Here is a 20026-nt window from a genome sequence, read left to right on the forward strand (position 1 = left end):
CTGTAGTAGCAGATAAGGACAAATTAGTTAGAATGAGGATTAATGAAAAGCAAAAAATACAAAAAAAAATAAATGTTGTATTATCAAGGATGTATTATGATAAAAAATAATTGTTCAGTATAATTTTGCAACAAATGAGAGAAAGTGTGTCAATCAAAATTAATCTAAAGGACGTTGCTGGTATTTTTGGCAGTAGTACATATAGCATAGGGCTGCACGATATTGGAAAAACATGCGCTATGCGATATGGATGTTGACTAAAGCGATATTGATACTATGGCGATATTTAACATACCTAGAGAAATGACATTCTCATTATCTAATAAAAGAAATACATTTTCTTTCATCTTGCAAAATAAGCAAGCTCAATGTGTTCTATGCTAATTAATTGTAATTCCCTTAATAATAATGTCCAACTATTGGATAGTGATGCACATTTAAAGATAAAGTCAACCCCCAAATTTCCCCCCCAAAGAAAATGTTCTATGCAGGCGCAGTTGTAACGAGGCATTCTGATTAATATTGCGTTTGTGGAATATGAGTTAATCCACCCGTTTTTAGCCAGCTCGGGGGGCGGCCATTTTGTCACTTCTGTCGACTGAAAGTAACATCACAGTTGCTCAGGGCTCAGATAACGACCATTCATGGCTCAGGTCCAGAAAACAGGTGAGCGTGATTGGCGGATTTTGATGCTTAACTCATATTCCACAAACTCAATATTAATCAGAATGCCATGTATAGACTAGAGAAGGCACATAAAACATATTATTGCAAAGGATTTTGGGGGTTGACTTCCTCTTTGAGTTTGAAAGGTCAAAGTCAGATAAAATAATACAATTCCATAAGAAAATGATTGCATGTCTTTGTTGATTGTCATTTTTGCAATATCGATATTTTTTCAATATATTCTGCAGCTCTAATATACAGTGTAGCATTGAGGCTCGAATTATAATGTGACAATAATTTATTGTTGATTATTATTTCTTAAACTGATATGATTTCTTATAAGGAATTAGTTGCACACAAACATTAAACCAACTTACTAACATTCATTTTTAACTTAACATGAAGGCGATTTACATTCAAGTATGAATTCATATTTACAAAAATGCCATGACCAAAAATAGTACTTTAGATGTGACAAATATTACAATAAATGTCAAAGTATACACTACATATAATTGTGGTCTACATACAAGCAGTTTTATAGCAACAATTTGACCATGAAACATTTCATTTTTCCAAGTAATTGTGTAACTACCTTCCTTCCGACCATACCAGGCAGTCCTCGAGGACCCTCAGGGCCAAGGTCACCCTACAGAAAGAAGGAGGTACAAAATGGAGTCTTTCAAATACAGTCAGATCGACACGCACTTCGAACACCGGAAATCATTTGTATGAATACCTAACAACAAACATTCCCAGGTCTCTTGATGTCAGCTCACTGTTTCCTTACCTAGCGCATTCGTCACAATATACAGTAGCTACGCCCTGCTGACATTTGTGCAGTTGTTTTGTGCCACTAAGCTTGCCTCTGCTCGTCACTGCCAGTATTCAAGCTGCGCTCTTACTGTCAAAGTGACAGAATATTTGTATGAACTGAAATTGTGGGTTAACATGCCGGAAGACTGTCAAGTTGGCCTAAATTTAAAATAATGTGTCAGCCATGTTGCTTATGCTGGTGCAGTCTAGCGAGGAGTGCAGTGAATTCAAGATTAGAGAGACCAATCAGCCTCTACACAAATGGATGGCACATGAGCAGGAGAGCGTATTTTGAAGTGAAGCCAGTGGCCTGACATCCATGACCTTTGCTTTCTGTGTTAGTGTCGTGAGCAGAATAATGCTGCTAGATGAGTTAAAGGGGAAATCAACCCAAACAGAATATGTTCTATGCAGCCAAACAGAATATGTTCTATGCAGGCCCACTAGTTGAAATCAGGGGCGGAGCTATGGGTGGGCCTGGGTGTTCACAAGCCCACCCAGATTGACAGACTGCCCACCCAGTGAGATCCATGAAAAAATATATACTTTAAAATTTTTAGTAAATTATTATTAAATGATTTTTGAATTGGCGGCACGGTGGTCGACTGGTTAGCACGGCCGCCTCACAGTTCAGAGGTCGTGGGTTTGATCCCGGCTCCGGCCTCCCTGTGTGGAGTTTGCATGTTCTCCCCGTGCCTGCGTGGGTTTTCTCCGGGTACTCCGGTTTCCTCCCACATTCCAAAAACATGCTTTGTAGGTTAATTGGACTCTCTAAATTGCTCCTAGGTGTGATTGTGAGTGCGGATGTTTGTCTCTGTGTGCCCTGCGATTGGCTGGCAACCAATTCGGGGTGTCCCCCGCCTACTGCCCAAAGACAGCTGGGATAGGCTCCAGCACGCCCCGCGACCCTTGTGAGGATAAGCGGTATCGATAATGGATGGAGGGATGGATTTTTGAATTTTTGTTTTGTTGTATTTTTTAAAATTATTTTATTGAATATTAAGAATGGCATAATTGTGGTTATCTAAGGAAGATCTGAACTTCATATTATTCAGTTTGTCGTTTTATTTGAATATATGATGTGTTGGGACAGGAGGATTGTGCTCAGTGAGAGAAATATTCAGGCCCACCCTGATTTTTCCAGGCCCACGGATCAGCCATGTTCTGGGTCCGCCCCTGGTTGAAATACGACATTCTGATTCATATTGTGTTTGTGGAATATAAGTTAAGCAGCAAAATGCACCCACTTTTAGCCATCTCAGAGGGTGGCCATTTTGTTACTTCTGTCGGCTGATTACAGTTGCTCATGGCTCAGGTAACGAGCAATCACTGCTTAGCTGTTTTACTGAAGCTCAGCCATGACTGGTCGTTATCTGAGCCCTGAGCAACTTTGATGTCATCTTCAGTCGGCAGAAGTGACAAAATGGCCGCCCCCTGTGCTAGCTACAAACGGATGGATTTCTCATATTCCACAAATGCAAAATCAACCAGAATGCCGTGTTTATACTAGTGGGCCTGCATAGAACATATTCTGGAACAAATATGTTTGGGTTGACTTCCCCCTTTAAGGCAGTTGAGACAACCCTGACATTTATTGTCGGTGGTTACAGCAGAAGTGCACTCCATTTGCCCTCAATTGCTTCATTCAACCCAAAGTCCCTGTAAACCTTTTGCAGAGCCACTGACACAAATTATGAGGACCCCATGAAAAGAGTGTCCAAACAGAAAACGCAAGAACATGAACACAAAAACTAAACCAAGAGAGACAGTTGATTGCCGGAATGATAAACAACTGTATTCCTGCATATATTGTTTAAACAAGGGTGTCCTTGAGTAAGACACTGATACCCTGAACTGTTTTATGGGAACTCAAGTAACCCCCTGCTCCAGTGTGTCTTTGCTGTGTCCACTACTGTGATGGGTCAGTTTCTATGTACATGTGTAATAAAGATGATTCCTTTTCTAAATAGCGATCAGAAAACCATTTCATTTTATTATGATTTTTGCATGGTAAGGGGAAAAGATGAAAACGTCACCTCAGTGACGTTAACAAAAACATCTTCATCAAATCCATGTTTCTGTCAGCTTGGTGTCCGACAACGTCACACTGAGCATCACACACTGGCACCGACATCAAATACATTCCAGAAGGAACACTTGCTGCTCTGTTTCTGCTTTCGTTCTGATTACTCCGCTTTGTATGATTGGGTTTCAATAAATGAATGAATGAATGAACACAACTAAAGCCACACCAGTGTGACTGACACTGGGAAATGAAAATGTGCTTGAGATGTCAAATCAAGTCCCTCATGAGATCCAACCAGTGCCAAAATCACTCAAGTGTAAAGATGATTAAATATGAATTACATCAAAAGGCGGATTAGGGAAGTGGTAGTGTTCTGGTTTCCTTGTACAGCATGATTACTCAAAACGACTTATGGGTAGGGGTTTGTTGATATAAAGATGTGGAAAAGGTGGGTCAATTTTTATTATGAATTATTATTTAGCCTTTGTAATTTATACTGGTTAATCTTGGATTAGAGTCCAGCTATTGCATGTGAAAAAAGGAACACTATTCATTCTAAAAAATGACCTGAAGGTAGATGGAAGATTAACTCACACGTTCCACGCTACAATTATGATGTGATTTTCAATCAAACATCCCTTAATGCATGGGTCAGAATTAGTGCTCGTGTGAGGGTGCTCTCCCCTGCTCTTCCCTGATTGGTGGCCTTTGTGCCCAATTCAGCCATCCAATCAGAGCAGGGGGCGGGGGTATGTGACCAATTTAGTTATTTGCTTCAGGTGTGCCACCAGCTAAGCAATTAGTTAAATAGGGCTCAGTTGCTGGTAGGTCGGAGGCTAGCTGCGGATGATGTAGTCAGTCTCTCTGGACTGGCTGGGTCTTGGGTCTTGGGTCTTGGGTCTTGGGTCTTGGGTCTTGGGTCTTGGGTCTTGGGTCTTGGGTCTTGTTTTCTTGTGTGTTAGCTAGTCCATGTTTCTGTGTTGGTACTGCTGTCTTTAATTTAGTGCCCCTTCTTCACCATAAACTTCATCCATCCCTTTGTTTAGCCACTCTAGCCATTCGTTTTCGCCATAACATCTAATTCATGTTTTCAGAAGGTGAGGTGATTTGTCGTTATCTGAGCACTGAGCAACTTCAATGTTATCTTCAGTCGACAGAAGTGACAAAATGGGCGCCCTCTGAGCTAGCTAAAATTGGGTGGATTTCTCTTATTTCACAAACGCAATATTAATCAGAATGCCATGTTTAGACTAGTGGGCCTGCATAGAACATATACTGGAAAAAAAAATGTTTGGGTTGACTTCTGCTTTAAAAGCAACCAGAAGTCTCTATTCAATTTAACCTGGGATTGGAAGTCATGCCCCCCTCTCCAGGACAACTTCCTTGATTTCTCAGCTCTCTTTGGTATCCACAAACATTCTCTCGTTCTCCTTTTTTTGTTGCTCTTTTACAACCAATATAGGTTTTGTTTGGCCTAATGCTGTAAAGTACAACCAAGATTTATTCTTGAAACATTCACTATCATGCCAAAATTGTATCTCCTTGAGTGCTACTACATTATTTACTAGCCAAGCCCTGATGGTAAGGGAAATATCATAAGCATATTCTTGGCAATGGCCCGAATTGAGCATTTAATGGTGTGAGATATGCTCCTGCTTGAATGTAGCAGCAACTCTAACCATGACAAAACAAAGCTTTACAGTTTTCACTCATGCATCAAGAACATAGAATGACAGAATGACTACTGACAAGCATCAGTACATATCTGCCAAGAGAATCATCAAATATGGATGCTTCCAGGTTCATACAACGTTAATACACCATTCAAATAATCACAACATTGCAAAACACTTACCCTTAGGCCCGGAAAACCGGCAATACCAGTCCCACCAACAGGCCCCTGTGAAATCACACCAACATCCTAAATAAACAGAATACTTAAAGTATTGCATATTCTGCATTCCTGGGATTCTGAATGTATTAAGACATTTAAATAAATAAATTGTATAAAACATGCAATAATATTATATACTGTGTATCAGCATTTTAATCATTCTGATTAAGTATTGTACAAAGTAAATTAAATGTAATGTATAATACTATGCATACCCTAATAATTTGGTATTAACTTCCAAGGTTTGAAAAACTAAAGGTTTTTCCGATTACAAGCACTGTATTTTTTTCCCTCAACAAAAAAAAAGAGAACAAAAGAAGAATGTTGAATTATGCAGAAATTAATGATTAAATAGAGAACATGTACAGTCTTTGGGCCCATGTGCTCTTCCTCAGCAATATTTGAACCAGGTCCAATACTTGCTAGTTTCAGTGGTAATGTGGTCAATGTTTGCTGTTTTATACCTGTTAAACCTTTAACTTCCATCTTTTGCTTTTGCCTTATCCCCAGTTCACCTTGCAATAGCGCTCAGTGGCCTCTGTCTGTACAAGATCTTCACAAAGCTAATTATGGTCAAAAGTCCTGATTACCATTGTTTGTGGAAAGTAATGAGTGGCATAGGCATATCTAATCTATTTTTAGGGGTGCTGAATCAACAAAAATACAGTACATCCCCTTTTGCTTAAAAAAAATGGTTTGATCTACCTCACCCCCTCCCACCTCTGCTTTGGAGCCCCGAGGGGCCAGCACCAGCGGAGCGTGATCTCAGTCCCATCATGTTGAGTCAATGTTTACGTGTAGCATGCTTTAACCAGGATATGTGACACATTTCTCACCTTCTACTCATAACCAACACATTACAATCATTACTAGTTGCTTTTTGTTTGCTGCATTTATTGTTCAATGAAGTTGCTAGGTAGGAGTTAGCTGATTTTTTTTTTCTGAAGCTGAGCCATGATTGGTCGTTACCTGGGCCCTGAGCAACTGTGATGCCGTTTTCAGTCAACAGCAAGTGGCAAAAAATGTGGACCACAATTTTGTACTCACTGCATGCGTAAACCAGAAACTTGCTTAACTGTCTCAAAAAAGTTCTGTATCAAAAGAAGTCCTCTCGCAGATATTAGGGATACCATATCGTTGCTGTCCTATGAAAAACACTTATGTCCGATTTGTGATTTTTTTTAAATTTTCACGTTAATGCCATATCCGTAACACGGATACACCATTCACGTAAAAATAAGAAAATTGAAAAAAAAATGGGCAATGGAATTTTTTGGGAGTGGTAAGTGCTCCTACACCCCACCCCACCACTTCCCTCACCACCGCCACCAGTTGATCAGTCGGCGCCAAATACCACCTCCTCATGACCACAAACCCCAGATACAGCACTCTGATCCAAAAATCGCCCCTGGAGTGTGGACAACTGAAGTGAACTAAGACGAATTGAATTCAGAGTTGAAGAGGAAATGCAACCATGTCAAGAGGTACAAGGACTCTTACCTCACTGCCATCAGGACCTGTTGGACCACGTTCACCAACATCACCTCCCACACCCTGTGAGGAAACACATCCACATTAAATTGTATGTATTGTACATGTTTGAAAATGACCCAATTATAAAAGTTGCCTCAATACAATCTATATAACATTTAGCATGTTTTTCCTGGTTTTCAAATTTGATTTAGAAGATAATGAGGCTACTGTGTAAGCAATGGCGCAAAAGATGTATGGCACACTTCCATAAGAATTAAACAGTTGAATAATACATTTTCCATGGATCCATCCATTTTCTATATAATTTTTTCTTACTGGGGTCACAATTGAGCTGCACCCTATCCCAGCTGACTTTGAGCGAGAGGTGAGTACAGCAAGCATATATAGACAAAGATCTGTTCACACTCACAAGCACACCTTTGGACAATTTAGAATCTTTAATTAACCAGAGAAGCATGCTTTGGGATTGTGGGAGGAAGCCAGAATACCTGGAGAAAACTGTTACGAGCATGGGGAGAACATGTGAACTCCACAGAGAAAGGTCGGAGCTGAGATTGGACCCCAAACTTCAGAACAGTGAGACATCTTAATAAACAAAAAATCAATACAAAAATTTGATTCTACCTCTTGCATTGTTAAAGCCACCTTTGGAGATATTTGGCATTTCCCTCAAACGTTATATTCTAGTGGGACTTCATTCTCCAGTAGTTTGGAGGTAGCTGGCAAGAGCAAAAAAGTTCTGTTTTATTTGTGCATGTCAGTTGGATGTACAGGTATGTTGGCCATCCTGCGTAACTTTAAAACTTGGGGTAACACACAGAAAAGCAGAGAAATGCAGAATTCTTTTGTCATACGTGGCTTGGCCTCTTGTGACTAGCTCCAAAATAGTAACGCACAATGGACAATGTGCTGAAATTTTGAATTTATTTGTCATAATGTTTACACAAGTCTGACAATTCAGTGTTTCAGTGCTCAGCAGTCGTGCTTTCTGATTGCTGAAATCTGAACTGTTTGATTTTTTTTTTGGGAGCACGTCGTGTTGACTAGTAGATATAAGGCTCTATTTTCGTAGACAGCGCACATAAAAACTGGCGCATCGTTGTTTTTATGCCGGGGAAAGTCGAGCTTTCTGTGTTTTGGAATTTGGCAGATCGCAATGCGCCATGCTGGGCTTTGCAGCTCAAGAAGGATGTTTTCTTTTACACGCCCCCAGTGCACCTGACAATTTATGCGATTTTGGTGAATTTCATCAAGGTGCAGGAAGATAGATTCTTAAGTCTGCGGACATGTGTGGTGGATTGTCATCGTATTTCATTCAAGACAACGGTGTGCATCGAAGCCTTCAAATCATTGTCAAAATCAATATTCATTGAATTCATGACTATTATCATCATCTTTATTACATTTATTAAAACACCCCGCTGGGCCGCAGCACAGCCATGCCGTGGCGGTTGGGTCACACACAGACATTATAGATCGAGGTGGAAGGCAGTCCACTTCACAGCAGTGATCTCTGATCACCCCGGTCAACTTTACATCATCAAGTCAATTTAGATTTCTATAATAAAGACTGTGTGCGACTGATGCGCAGAATTTAAACTGAATCAGTGCAACAGATTTCATTTGACAGGAATTAAGTTGACTGTGTTCACTTCCACAATTGATTAGAAGTAGACTTTCCCGGCCAATCTTAGCGGCATCCCTCATTTGCATCAAAATCAGGACGTTCCTAGCGCAATACACCCGAGTACGCCGTGCCTGACATTGCAAAAACAGAAATAGACTCGATGAGGTCCATGCATGACATGATGTAGTTGGCCGTGCGATGGAGTGCAAGTGACAAGGGCAATTGGAGACCATCTTGCACTCTCAATCGTGCGCCTGTGTGTGACAGGCCACCACTTCTCCCGCAATAGTGACAGGTGCTATTAAAATATTTCAAATATGGTAATGATTACAATCGGTTCAATGAATTGATTTCTACAATGATTCAGAGGGATTGTCCCACTTTGGTTGGTGGATATTTTGGAATGAAATCCAACGACATCAACGACGCACAGAGCACCTAATTTTTCTGTTTGCGCTTCGATCAAATACACCAAAATTGTGTTACACCACCTGCACATAGTTAGACTTGCTTTTAGCAAGTCTAAAATCTAGTCAACTGTTTGTAATCAAATTTGCAGATGCGCTGGGGGGGCGCAGCAGGAATGCCTATTGAGAGGTACAGTAGTCTAGCAAATTCACAAACACGCTGAACTAACCATTGCCCTGGCTTGAAAATGACAATGCACCTGTTTTTATGCCGAGTGCTGACTACTTTCTGTCAGCATATTTTCAGATGCGTCGGGGGCGAGGCAATTCTGTGGGCCAGAACGCCCAGAAAAGCACAATATGTGAGCAAAAACAGTACACTAGACTTGCGCTGGCAAGACAATGAAGTTGTGCTCATTTTTACGCCGAGTGCACGGCCGCCAGTCTGCCAAAATAGGGCCCATTCTGTCGAAAAAATCGGACGGGACACTGTAGAGATGGCGGGAACCAGAAATATTTGAGCTTTCAGAGATTTTTAGCCGGAAGTCCTACCCCATTTGTGGTATAAACACCATTGGCATCTGCAAGTCACACATCTTTTTAGCACCATGGAAGTCGAGAGCGCTGGTATGTGAAACCTGCTATTTTATTATTTGATTTTTATTTATTTGCTATTTTACATTATCCAGATATTTATGGGTCATCAACAGGCACTGCTTAGCTTCATTTTGTGTTTATTTGTGTTGCTTTACTGGCTCCTCTCTCATTAGTCTGCACAGCAAACCTTCTTCCTGTTTACATTCTTGGACGGAAGAAGAAAGCTATATCATGTTGAATGTAGTGACACATTTTAGTTAGGTTGGATTTTTTTTTTTTAATGTATGAATGCAAAACAAACCAGGGGGACAGAGACATTGTTGACTGTCATTAAACCAAGAAAGCACTAATAGCAGTAGACCAGGGCTTGCCCAAGTCCAGGCTTCGTGAGCACTTATCCAGCCTGTTTTATACATAACCCAGTTCCTGCACACCTGATTCAAATGATCAGATCAGCCGCAAGCTTTGCCAAGCCTGATAACGATCCTGATAATTTGATTCAGGTGTGTTGGATTAGGGTTACATTAAAAAAAAAAAAAAAAAAAAAAAAAAAAAAAAAAAGCTGGAAAAGGGCCAGTACCTCCCCACGACCCTGTACAGGAGAAGCGGTTTGGAAGATGACACGACACATATTGTTGTAGTATATTCTTATTTACCTAAGCTCTTACTAATTTACTTTCTCATTGTCACTTCAAGTTAGATTTAAACTACAGTTTTCAAGAATTCAATAATTTTTCCTTTCATCAAAATTCAAGGATACAAAGATCTGAGGCCTTTTTTTGTTTTTTGTCGTACCAACACACATTTCCAAGTCATGGCACGAAAAACAATCTTCGAGATCCTTGGTTAGCCCAGTAAGTTCAAAACTTGGGAAAATGACATAAGTTAAAATAAATATGGTGAGTGTGAATGGTTGTTTATCTATGTGCGCCCTGCGATTGGCTGGCAACAATCTCGGGGTGTATCCCGCCTACTGCCGGAAAACAAGTGGGATGGGTTCCAGCATGCTGGCGACGGGGATAAGCGGTTCAGATAACGGATGGATGGATGGAAAATAAATATGATAAAGAGATAAGGGTAATGCTTATTCAAGGCTTGCAAAGATGGCATCAAAGGTGTGAATGCAGCAGAATGAAAATGCAAGGCACTTGAATTTCAGATATTTTATAAAGGTCATTTCGTACGTGACAATAAGAATAGAGTGTTCAAGAATAAAGTGTCCAACATGCAGAAATGAAAAATAATGAAAAATGTGTATTACTTGTCTTCCTTTAGGACCAGGTTTTCCAGGAGGACCAGGTATGCCCTAGAAAGTAAATTGTACAAATTAAGCAAGGGAAAGACGTCATTCAATATTTACATGACTTGTAAAAACAATTATGAAATGACAACGTAACTTCCTTTTTTTATAATTCCTCCACCGATTTTCATTTAGCGCCATTTCTCGAGAATAGTATTTTCAAAAAATAATTCAAAATCGAGGTGGTATTATACATCAAAGTATATGTACATCAAAAGACAGAAATTCACCACATTGTAGGCCTATAAATATTTACTAGTACCGAGCGGTTGTGAAAAAGGTGCACTTTCATTCCAATATGATCATGAATGTCTAATGTTACAAATGTGCATATAATGTTGTGGTTTTAACATAAATCTCTACGGTGACGAAGGAGGTGTGCTTTTGGCGTGACGAACTTACTCGGTTACTTACTTGCATGACGTTTCAAGCACAAGTAGTTTAGAAAAGTACCATATTTTCCGGACTATAAACTGCTACTTTTGCCCCACACATTGAACTCTGCAGCTTATACGCGTTTTTTTAATGAATTTTTACTGTCAACATTTGACCCGTCAATAGATTTACCCAAAGTCTCGTCACGCCTGACAAATGAAATTACCGAACACGTCACAGTGGACCAATGAAACTGTCCTGTGTCCGTCCTCATACTAAAGATTCATCAGCCATTTGTGGTTGGAGTGCACATGCAGGCTGCCTCAGAAATGCGGAAGTCTGTGAGCGTAGCGGTGTGCGGCTGTGTAGGAGGGAATATAGAGGATATAGAGGTTATCATTTATCGTAAAAAAAATTCATCTTGAGTGTAATAAGCATAAGGAATGAGCGACATAAATACAGTCATCTCTGCAATGCGACACCCGTCTCTCTGTTTATTTGACAGCCGACTCCCACCATCGCTGACAACGGACGACAGGTGCTAGCAGCCAGCCACGAAGTACAGACTTTCTGGCCATCAAGCAACATCCCCTGCATCTCCTAAACGCGTAACAAACAAAGGCTGCTATGGTGGCTTTGAATCAGGTTTTGTAGTGCAGAAATTACGTTTTGCTCAATCGAGAATTCTGTGATACACCTCCTCTGCCTCTCTTTCTCCAGCACCGCAACAACATAATTTTCCCTGCTCACCAAGAATCATGTGGATTTGTTCTGAATGTGTGGAACAAGTAAACAGGTGTAAATAAACGCAAACATGTCTTAATTGATATCATGTTTTGTATAAAAGTGGCAGGGTGGCTGCTTTGGGTTCCCTAAGTTGAAAAGTCAGATGGTGCTCCCAAACCCACCCAGATATGACAGTTTTACATGGCCCGGGGTGCTGACGGATATTTGAATGACATGTTGCATACATGAATGCATGTTGAAGCATTCACGCATGACGTGACCACTCGATGATGTAGATTTCCCCTGCTCAAATTGGGCCCCCTCACAAACGATGGTGCCCCCCAGGCACGATAATGTACTACGGACTGTACGTTATCTGGGTACAGGGAGCAGCAGCCCTGTCAGACAGCAAGACGCAATTTTCAAAGCAAGTCTTTTTTGCCTCCACATAGCCATTTTTACTTCCCTCTGTGATCTTCTGAGACACTTAGCACATTTCCGCAACTTTTTCTCTTCTTTGTTTTTGTGAAAATTATGCAAATGATTGGAGTGACTGCTCCAAGTGAGGCTTGCACCGCCAAAACAGTTAGCAATGTAAAAGAAATTCTCCGTACACAAAAAAATTCCAATCTAAGAAATTACTATGTGGTTAGTACTTACATTGCTCAATGTGGATACTTACAAACCGGGTACCATATAATACATGAGTACAAATAAAAAACTGCTTTAGAGAGGCGATTATGGGTTTCGGTGTGGGATTGGTAATAAATGATGGTAAATGTGAGAAATGAATTCTTCAAACATCAGCTTGCTGAACAATACTTGAATGTAATTTCTAAATTGTTTCAAGAAACACATGAAATGAGACTATGTGCTGTGCGAAATTGTCCTTGAGACACTAATCCAAAACGAATACATTGTGGGAATTAATCATCGCATTACCAAAACGGAAAGACTAAGATATCTAGACATGTATTCAAAAAATTAATCAGGCTGTAAATTACAAATTGATGCCACATGCATTCAAGTTGCACTCTTGTCTGTCTTAAAAATAAAAAAATAAAAAAATAAACTGTTATAACGCAACATGTCAATTGCACTTATAAAGATACTAATTCTCACTCACTCTCTCCCCCTCCAGTCCTGGTGGCCCAGCTATACCAGGAAGTCCAATGAAACCCTGAAAATGGTCAGATAACAATATTATTAAATTATTAGAAACCCTCACATATTGAGAAAGAAATATTTAGAATTTGCAATCTCATTATAGAAACTATATTAAAAGATATTTCGTTTCCCTCACAGTATGAATACAGTAACTATTAATCTACTGATCAATCTATTGCTCTTTCTATGATTTCGTAATTTGTATTAGCAGTGTCCAGATTTAACCATTGCTTACAAGTCCTGCCAACCACGCATTCAATCTATAAGAAGGTAAAGGTCAAGGGATGAACTATACTGACTTCACGGTATTTGTCATACAAAATTTGCACTTCTGCACTACAGAAAAAAAAGTTAGGATACATATGTATGCTGTAACCTGTACACATACATTCTGGGGGAATTTTTTTTTGTCTATTTATTGTTTTCTGTAAGTTCACCTATGTGATTGTGTTTGTTACTCGAGGGTGCCTCTTTAAAGAGTACAGTATTGGTATTTTTCTGGTTGACCAACTGTTTCACAGACACACCCTAGAAAGGTAAAGAATTTCACTTTAGGCCAATTGATACTGCTCCAGTTCTATAAATGACCTATCTGGACTTTGTTTCAGTTTCAAATAAGTTGGACGCTATTCATTTGAGTAATTTTGTAGTACAAAAGCAGGCAGCAGACGTCGTAACGTCGCTGTCCTGTGAAAAATACTTAAATATATATTTTTTTTTCATTTTTCTTATTTTTACGTGGATGGTGTTTCCGCGTTATAGTATCAGGCATGCTTTATTCTTGTCTCACAGCTTCCAGTAAATATTGCAATACCTATAGAGCTGTTGGTAGGGTCGTGGTTCACATAGGTGGCAAACATAAAGTCCCAATAAATTTACCCCTTTAGCATTCCCACCTCTTCTTTTGTTACTAATCTGGAGGCATTGCTTTTGTTACATGTTAAAAGGAAAGTCAACCCAAACATATTTTTTCCAGAATATGGCAAACACGGCATTCTGATTAATATTGCGTTTGTGGAATATGATAAATTCACCCATTTTTAGCTAGCTCAGGGGGCGGCCATTTTGTCACTTCTGTCGACGACCAATCATGGCGCAGCTTCAGAAAACAGGTGATCCGTGATTGGTCATTATCTGAGTCCTGAGCAACTTCGACGTCATCTTTGGTCGACAGAAGTGACTAAATGGTCGCCCCCTGAGATGGCTAAAAGTGGGTGCATTTTGCTGCTTAAATTATATTCCACAACCGCAATATTAATTAGATGCCGTATTTCAGCTAGTGGGCCTGCGTGGAACAAATTCTGGAAAAAAAATATGTTTGGGTTGACTTCCACTTTAAGGAATCTTTCAAGATGTCCTCGAGCCTGAACAAGCAGACTGCAGCCTCCAATGTTTCAAAAACTAAATCAGTTCTCTGGAACAAGACTGACGGTCCGACACTGTGCTAATCCTTTCAGGAAATGAAGAATTAAGTGTTTCTGAAGACAAAATATGAGGAGCTAGTAATACTTACACGAACCCCCTGAGGCCCCGGGTTACCTTCTGGGCCAGCAGCGCCCTGCAACAACGGAAAGAATGTATGTCGGAAACACTCAAACAACAAATTGTGAGTCAAATCTAAACACTTTACAGTCCGATCCGCACAACAATTCTACAGAAAAACTTGTCATGACTGACAAAGAATAAAAAACAAAATCTGGTTTACATGCAAATCCATAAACCTCTGTCCACGGTGTAATTTAAATGATATTCTTGACTGTTTTACAGTCCTTAGACACTTTTCTTCCAAAGCTAATATGTAGCTAAATGAGCAGCCATCTTTTTTGTTGGGCTCTCTAAGTAAAGCAAGAAAGAAACAAAGACAATGGACGAACAAGAACCATATTTTTTGTATATTTCACTGCACCTGCCTGCCAGGGTAACCTGCAGACCCGGCTTCCCCAGGAGGTCCTGGTATGCCCTGCAGCAGACAAACGCAGAGCGAGGGAGGTAATGAATGAACAGTGAATAGGTAGATTAGATGAACGGATAAAGTGAAAGAGGAGAAACATCAAGTCAAACCAGTGTTGCCAAAGATGGAATATAACAAGCACTGCTCATTCCAAACAGGCTCCACCAAGACAACCACATCCGCTAGGTTTTCCTTTCTACAGCCTTTTCAACCAGCATCTGCTGCTATTAAAGACTTTTTTTATTTACTCCTTCTGTTTTTACTCAACCAAGTTTAACCATGGCTGAACACTAAATAGTCTTAATTAAATCTGCATAATCATCAATAAATGATTCAAACACTGCTTAGTAATTTTAAGTTGGCATTTTGTCTGACTTGATGATTTTGGAACTAGCTTCATATATAGTTTCATAATACCAGAACAATTAATACTTACTTGCTCTCCAGGCAGCCCAGGTGGTCCAGGATAACCTTTCGGACCCTTGGGAATGAAATAAGGCAAATGCATTTTGAGTATATATTTTCCATAACATTAATAGAGGGATATGCGATCAACCGGAAAATACATCAGCTGCATTAAGTGGAATGCTTAACAAGTAAAATATAGGTGTAAGTTAAGCTTTCTGTGCCCAAACTTAAAACAACACCAGAGAATACAATTTTCACATTATGAAAAATAGGACATTTAATTTTTTTAGTGTATTTATTATATATTTTTTTAATTGTACTTAAGTTTCAAATAAATGAAGACTTCATAAACTATATTAAAATGTATTATATTTCTATTCAACACCTTCTAAAGAATAAAGAGTGAAAAAATACATACATGAATACCGTATTTTCCTTACTATAAGCCACTCCTTTTTTCCTAGGTTTTGAACCATGCGGCTTACAGTATATGGGGGTGCGGCTATTCTGTGGATTTTTCTTCGACCGCTAGGGGTGGTCTAACCAGAATTACAATACAATACAACACAATTGCCATTAGCAGGATGTGACTGCAGGTTGAGGCGTTCGACAGGCGAGGGTGTTATGCACTAGGCTATGAATTAGGTGGTATACGGAAGTACAGCAATAAAAGGCAGACGTTACCTGACAAACTGGAGTGGCAACGGGCAGTGAAATTAAGATAAATACTGTTTATTTTCTTTTGGTTTTGTTCCGTTTTAATCAGCAAAGTTGCTGCCGTGTTAAAAGGCACTGTTTGGAAGGAATATGTTCAGGTACATACATGTACATTTACAGTTCAAAATCCTTCTGTAAATGCAGTAAATATCTAATTTTTCAACGTAGATAGGTGCATCTTATATAAAGGTGCAGATTATATATGTTTTTTTCATTATTTTTGAAAAAATAGAGTGGGTGGGGCTTATACAAAGGTGCGGCTCAGTGTTGTTTTCGTCAACGATGACGTAAATATTTTGTTAACGCTGCTTTTTTTCATGACAATATCGAGACAATGATGAGCTAAACGTGGCTCTTTGATGACGAAAACATGCTGTGACGTACCTTAATTTTCGGTGACGAGACGAGACAGGACGAAATTGTTAGCGTGTGGTCCGTCCGACATTCAAAATTTATGATTATATTTCCTATTGTACACATAATCTGTCTTTCAAAAAATTGCAATGCTAGTGCAACCTATCCTCGTTTGGGCACGCCCACCGCCGGGACAGAGCGGTGTGTGTGTGTGTGTGAACAATAATAAATTAGAATACACAGGTTTTTTTATTTCACCAATATTGAATGACTTTTTAGCCTTAGCAATGCGGTTAGCCGCCAAAATACTTATGTTTTTTGACGAATCAGTTAAAAAATGCATGCCTGTATGTACGGAATGTATGTACGGAAGCGCACCACACCAGGAAAAAACCCACAAACCTTATTATATAAAAATGTGAAAATTATCATGTAAAAACGTGAAAATTATCATGTAAAAACGTGAAACTTATCATGTAGAAACATGATACTTATCATGTAAAAACATGAAAATTATCATGTAAAAATGTGACAATTATCATGTAGAAACGTGAAAATTGTCATTGAAACAAACACAGAATGGATAACGCGGCTCATTTAAACGATTTGATTAAATTCTATTTCATGCTTGGGTTGAGACATGGTGAGATTTTACATTTATTAAGAACAGTGGATGGTATTGTAATAAGTATTCTTGCTCCATGCCGGCGATTCTGCTATTTGCCCAGGTAAGTGAGCGGTTAGTTAATAAATCGTGCAAATATAGATCTGTAGTGTAGTGTGTGCCCCGCATGTACAATACAACCCGTGAGCAAGTAACTCAACATCTGAAAGGCGTCACTTTTTTTCTAATCTACAACGGACCTCTGGTCATGACTATGCATCTGTACTTAAGCTTGACAGTGCACTGTATTATTGAGTGATAGTTTTAAACTAATCATTGATTTATGTTTAAGTAAAACCAGGGAGAACGGTGAAAGGCTAGTCACTAGCTGGTTGGCAAAATGACTTGCTGACAGACTGTTTGGTTTACAGAATTGACTGTCTACCTTAATCTCTCATGTTGATTTCATTTCAGATGGTATATGCACTTTCTTCTTTCATTATTGGTTTAATTAAGAACAGATCTGAAATCTATTGTGTAAGTAGAATGCTGTTAATCCCAATGGATTGTTCTGTGTGTATTAAGTTAAATTGACTGGCATTTTGAGTTCAAAGAAAGAAAAATTAAGATTAAATAAAACACATTCAAAATACTTCATTTTTTATTATTTTTTATTTTACAAAGAAATCGTAATCGTAAAATCGGGTTCGAGAGAAAATATTCGGGATTTTCTTGTTAGGCAAAATCGAACAGCCCTAGTACCAATTATTCTATATTTCTGCGATTGGGTGGCAAACAATTCAGTTTACCCCGCCTGCCGCCCGAAGACAGCTGGGATAGGCTCCAGCACGTCTGTGACCCTTGTGAGGATTAGCAGTTCGAATAATGGATGCATAGTCTATATTTTGTTGAAAAATAAAATAGATAGTGTTCAATGTATCATACAGAATCAAAATCTAATATCAGACTATTCCTAGTCCATACTCCAGACATCAGATATCAAAAGTCGAGTTCAATATATCTCAGTTTCGACATACATACAGTATTATGCGCATCAATACCATGAATCACCAAATTTGAATCTAAAAGTGAATATCTTCTACTATGCATCGTAAATGCACAGAAAAAAATGCCAAATTAGAACTTGGTCTTAAATTGCAACTGCATTGGCTGTCCCGCAAGCATAAGATGCTATGGTAGATTGTGCTTGCAATTGACTCTTTCACCGCGAGCAGAGTTCCTTTCCTCGTTCAGATGACCTTTAACCTTCATCTCAACGCACATCAGGTTTTACAGAGACAACAGTATTTAACTCAAAGGCTTTGACTGAAGAAAACACCAGTAATATTGAGCTCTTCGGTACGGCATCACATGCAAAATCAGAAAACTTAAATAAGCAAAGGTTAATTTCCTAAATTTCATTCAGGAGTAGATGCCATAAAATTTCATAACATTTATTGAATCAATATTTGCTCTAATTAATTTATTTCATTTAAGAACAGACTAAATCTTACCTGCAAACCTGGAAATCCATCAGAACCAACCAGACCCGGTGGACCTTTGTCACCCTTTTGGAACAGATAAAGGAGAAAAATAAGACGTCACTTTAAAAAATATTACAACATACAAGCATTGCATATGGGAGTGAATATGCAGAATACAGCAAAAGTGCATTGATGAATATGTTAGAAAAACCCACTTCAACATGCGACTGACATTTTTCATAGCTATCCTATGACTACTGACTTTTAAACAAAAACAAAACAAACAAAAAAAGAAATGTTTGGACGTGGGAGTAAGAATGAAATTGTGGCTATAAAGATATCAATCTATTGGAAGCACTGGAAAGTTACTGTGGGTGCTTAATTAAATGAAGACGTTGTAGCTGTGTTGCACTGGAAAATAGTTATTGCATTTGGAAGAAAACGAGACAAGTATGACATATGACAAAGGGAGAGCATGAGGGAAAGAGCAAAAGAAGAAGAGTCTAGACACAGACATCGGTGGCAGATTCCTTACCTTTTCACCTGGCAAAGCTTGACCTGGAGAAAGCCCTGGGTCTCCTTTTGCACCCTACGTTGACAAGGTCACAGGTTAAGGACATGGTCAATAACCTAAATCTGTTTCAGATTCATCAGCCACTGACAGGAAGCTAATCTCTTCTTGTAAATGACAGACATCTCAAACAAAATCCTCCTGCTATTCTTTTATTACCGTAGTTGATCATCATATCCATTTTGCCCAAATGGGCATTGAAGACATCAGTTTGACACACGCACAAAGGTATTAATGTATCAGTATATTTCGTTTTCAATATTCGAATCTCCGAAATAGTGCAGTAAATCAAAATTGAGGTATCTGAATTAGGTGACATTTTGAAAGTTTTGTTGAATGTCAGATGGTGCATGTGTTCCCTAATGTTGTGGCCTTGTTTATTTTCTCTCGCAAACTTCTTGTTCCAGGCTCAAGTCAAGCACAGTCTAACTGTGCGCATGCGTGGCGTTTTCTTTCTTTCTTTCTTTCTGTTTTTAAGACGATAATGGTTATAATACGTGCAGTGAATTGATTTCTACAATTATTCAAATAAATTGTCCCACACTGGTGTCATATTTATGAATGAAATACCACGAGGTCCACCACACAGGTCCGCGGAGCGCCGAATCTGTCTGCCTGCGTCTCGATTGAATACACCAAAGTCACGTTAGACCACCTGTGCCTCAAGTTAGACGTGGTTTTAGCGACTCTAAAATCTAGTCTACTTTTTGTATCCAAATTTGCAGATGCATTGTGGGGTGAGGCACAAACGACCAGTGAGGCATAGCGTGTCTACCAAATTCACAAACACGCTGAATGAGTCCTTTGCCCCGGCATGAAAATGACGATGCGCCCGTTTTTAC

The 20026-nt window shown here is 39.2% G+C and overlaps 1 protein-coding gene across 1 annotated transcript in view; it reads right to left on the minus strand.

Annotated features, from left to right (window-relative positions):
* The window catches only part of col24a1 (collagen type XXIV alpha 1), a 116243-nt gene that overhangs the window by 59935 nt on the left and 36282 nt on the right, over positions 1 to 20026 (minus strand). The window contains exons 6-15 of the mRNA XM_086047753.1: positions 19149 to 19202; positions 18644 to 18697; positions 15483 to 15527; positions 15002 to 15055; positions 14609 to 14653; positions 13055 to 13108; positions 10789 to 10833; positions 6903 to 6956; positions 5364 to 5408; positions 1262 to 1315 (exon numbers count right to left, since the gene is read on the minus strand). Coding sequence (XP_085903879.1) covers positions 1262 to 1315; positions 5364 to 5408; positions 6903 to 6956; positions 10789 to 10833; positions 13055 to 13108; positions 14609 to 14653; positions 15002 to 15055; positions 15483 to 15527; positions 18644 to 18697; positions 19149 to 19202 — 504 coding nt within the window. The remainder of the gene's footprint in view (positions 1 to 1261; positions 1316 to 5363; positions 5409 to 6902; positions 6957 to 10788; positions 10834 to 13054; positions 13109 to 14608; positions 14654 to 15001; positions 15056 to 15482; positions 15528 to 18643; positions 18698 to 19148; positions 19203 to 20026) is intronic.

Source organism: Filicampus tigris, chromosome 12, assembly GCF_054856515.1.
Source record: "Filicampus tigris isolate MCC_2025a chromosome 12, RoL_Ftig_1.0, whole genome shotgun sequence".
Lineage (NCBI taxonomy): Eukaryota > Metazoa > Chordata > Actinopteri > Syngnathiformes > Syngnathidae > Filicampus > Filicampus tigris.